The 3194-nt window shown below is 43.2% G+C and overlaps 1 protein-coding gene across 1 annotated transcript in view; it reads left to right on the forward strand.

The window, feature by feature from the left end:
- The first annotated feature begins 741 nt into the window (after positions 1-741).
- Positions 742-3194, forward strand: part of INHBA (inhibin subunit beta A) — a 12688-nt gene continuing 10235 nt past the window's right edge. The window contains 2 exon segments of the mRNA XM_035892774.1: positions 742-1063; positions 1066-1533. Coding sequence (XP_035748667.1) covers positions 742-1063; positions 1066-1533 — 790 coding nt within the window.

Raw genomic sequence — 3194 nt, forward strand, 5'->3', positions numbered from 1 at the left:
TTTCAGACATTACTTGATTAACCCCAAACCTAAATATATCTGCCCGAGAACTTCTAGGCACAGACTAGCATAGAAGTAGGGATATTTCTGGTGTGAGGCACTACTTTAGCATGTCACAGATATGTGCCGTACCAACTCCTGCTTAAGCTTTCAGTGCCTGACCGCATATTGCAGCTGGAGAGCGTATCATGTATTATAAAGCCCTCCAAACAACAGTGTTATTTTGCTCCCATCAGATCTCTTGCCAATGTTGATAACCTCCAGCATTTAGAAGTGAGCAGAAAAGACCTTTTTCCTCTTATACTCAAGGCAGAAAAACGTTCTGCCCAAAATATTCGAGCTCCTGCCCTCAGCCCCATCTCATTCACAAGCTATTTAACATCTCCTGCTACCCCTAACAATACCAGGCAGGACCAAGAGCAAGGTGCTTGTTAATAAAAGGTTTCACTCATTTTATTCATTCATTCATGTTTCCTCTGTTTAGTTAAGCCAGTGATGCTGTTGAAGGAATAAAACAAACAAAACAAAAACAAAAAAAAGGAAAGAAAGGAAAAAAAAGGGGGAGGGGGGGGCATAATGACAGCCAGGGGGGAGAGGAGGGAGCCAGGAGGGTCAAACAGAGAGAAAAAAAAAAAAGGAAAAAAAGAGTGAATGTACAGGAATGAAAAGAGATTTTAGAAAGGGGGGAGGGCAGAAACCACGAGTAGTGATATTTGAAGAGAGGTGTGTGTTAGGGGAGCAATGAGCATAAGGAAGCCAGCCTGCCTGTTCCTCCCCCTTCCTAATCATAGCCTTTACTCACAGACAAAACTCCCTCCCTCTCTCATTCACTCACTCACTTTAGGCCAATCCGTCCTCTCTCTCTCTCCCCCTCTCTCTGTGTCTCTCTCCTACTCTGAGACAGAGTCAGAACTCTTCTCCCTGACAGCCACAAACATCTACAGCACTTATTGCATTCAGAGAGGGAACCTGCAAACAAAACTTCACAGAAAACTTTTGGTTCTTGTTCCAGAGAATCTGCTGAAGAGAAGGAAAAACAAACAAACAAACAAACAAACCAAACCAGCCCCAAAAAAACTGTGCGTGAAGGGGGAGGAAAAGCAGGGCCTTTTAAAAAGGGAATCACAACAACTTTTGCTGCCAGGATGCCTTTGCTTTGGAAGAGAGGATTTTTGTTGGTGCTTTGCTGGATTATAGTGAGGAGTTCCCCAACCCCAGGATCCGAGGGGCACAGTTCAGTCACTGACTGCCCATCATGTGCCCTCGCCACGCTCTCAAAGGATGTGCCCAGCTCACAGCCTGAGATGGTGGAAGCAGTAAAGAAGCACATACTGAACATGTTGCACTTGAGGGACAGACCTAATATCACCCAGCCGGTGCCCAAGGCAGCACTTTTAAATGCCATCAAAAAACTCCATGTGGGAAAGGTGGGAGAGGATGGTTATGTGGAAATAGAGGATGATGTTGGAAGAAGAGCCGAAATGAATGAAGTTGTGGAGCAAACCTCAGAAATCATCACTTTTGCGGAATCAGGTGAGTGCTTGAAAAACAAAACTGTAACATATCCTTTGTGCCAGAACTGCAATTAACTTCTTTTCTTCTCCTCAGCAATAATGTTTTCTGCCAGGTTGTAGGATGAGACTTGGGGGGAAGGGAGAAGGAGAAATGGGATGGGGGGGGGACGGGATTCCGAAGGAATCTGATTTTTCTGACTTAGTCTTGGCTACAGATTACACTTGCTGAGCACAGACAGCCACACAGGGAGGAAGCTCTCTGACCAATCTTGAGCAGAAAGTCAGGCTGCAGCAGGGTCCTCCAAACTGTGCCTGTGAAGCCAGAATACTTGCAGTAAAGTACTGGATTGCAGAGCTGATGGTGAAAGAAAAGGGGCTGAAGCCTTTTGGGGAGTTTATGAAGACAGAAAGTGAGCTGCAAACTACTTCAGAAGCAACCCTTTCGTGTAAAAATTACAGTGGAAGTTATAAAATCAAATGAAGAAGCTTTACATTTTAGAAGTCAGAGGTTTTTTGTTTTTTTTTTTTTTTAATTTAACACAGCATCTTTGGCAATAAAGAGTTGCAGGGACTGTCAGATGACTTCAATAGAACCGGACAAGTTGCTGTAGCTGATCCAATTTGTAATGCAGACCTCTGCATACTGGAAAAAAAGATTATGTTCCTAAAACGCTCCTGCCAAAAAAATGCAACCTTGGTAGGATGTATTTTGAACTCTTTCACAGTTCTGTTTTCCCTAACTCTTATACAATAAGAGCTCAGAATATAGGTATTTACTAAGTAATGGCTTAAGACTCACATCACTGCCTATAGGAAACAGCTCTAAAGTTATACTGTACTGTCTTGTTCCTACATGAATAAGACCAGAACCCGTTTTAATTCAATGTATATGCATGTGCATATTTATCTGCTAGTATATGTGAGCATGTTTTTACATGCATCAATAGCAGTATCTTGCAATAACTCTATCATCTAACAGCAACTTTTTATGATGCTGTCTAGCCAAGCATTTTTCCTGTTGCCAAGACGGTTTTAAAAGAATGTCATTGTTTTGTTTGGTACAGCATATGGTAGGCAAAGTATGCAAAGGAACTCCAAGCATTTTTGTTTAAAAGTTTGCTGCAGCAGTATAAACAATTAAGACAACAGTCAGAGTTTCCAGTCCTGAAAACCTGTTGACTCAGATGTTCTGTTTGCAGGGAAGCCATGCACAAGAAGTGTGCATGCTTTTAAGAGCAGACATCCCTGCTGCCTGTCCGATTTCCAGCTGTACAAGGAGCCCTTGCCTTTGGAGTCGTTGTCAATATACACATTATCAGTTCTTTCAGTATGAAAGCTCGGGCTTTTCGGTTTTTCCATCCCCTCCCCTTCAGAAAGCAGGCAGAAGGTGTCAATGCCAGTGGTCATTAGAAGCAGGGGCGGCTCAACGTTAGTTTAGAAATGAGTTTTTAAAAGCAAGCAAATCTCTAAGCTATCTGAGTCGGATTCCCCACCTGGTTTTCAGCAGCTCGCTCTGAGCACAGTGAAACACATATGGCATGAGCAGTGGTTTCTCTTCACTGTGTGAGTCCCAATCATTTGTAAACACATTATTGTCTCTCCTGAGCTCTGACACAAAGGAATTTGGAATTTGATATATGCCTACTCAGTACGACACCCTCCAACGGCGGGTCCCGAAGC

The sequence above is a fragment of the Egretta garzetta genome, unplaced genomic scaffold (assembly GCF_000687185.1).
Source record: "Egretta garzetta isolate BGI_Z169 unplaced genomic scaffold, ASM68718v1 scaffold194, whole genome shotgun sequence".
NCBI classification, from domain to species: Eukaryota; Metazoa; Chordata; class Aves; order Pelecaniformes; family Ardeidae; genus Egretta; species Egretta garzetta.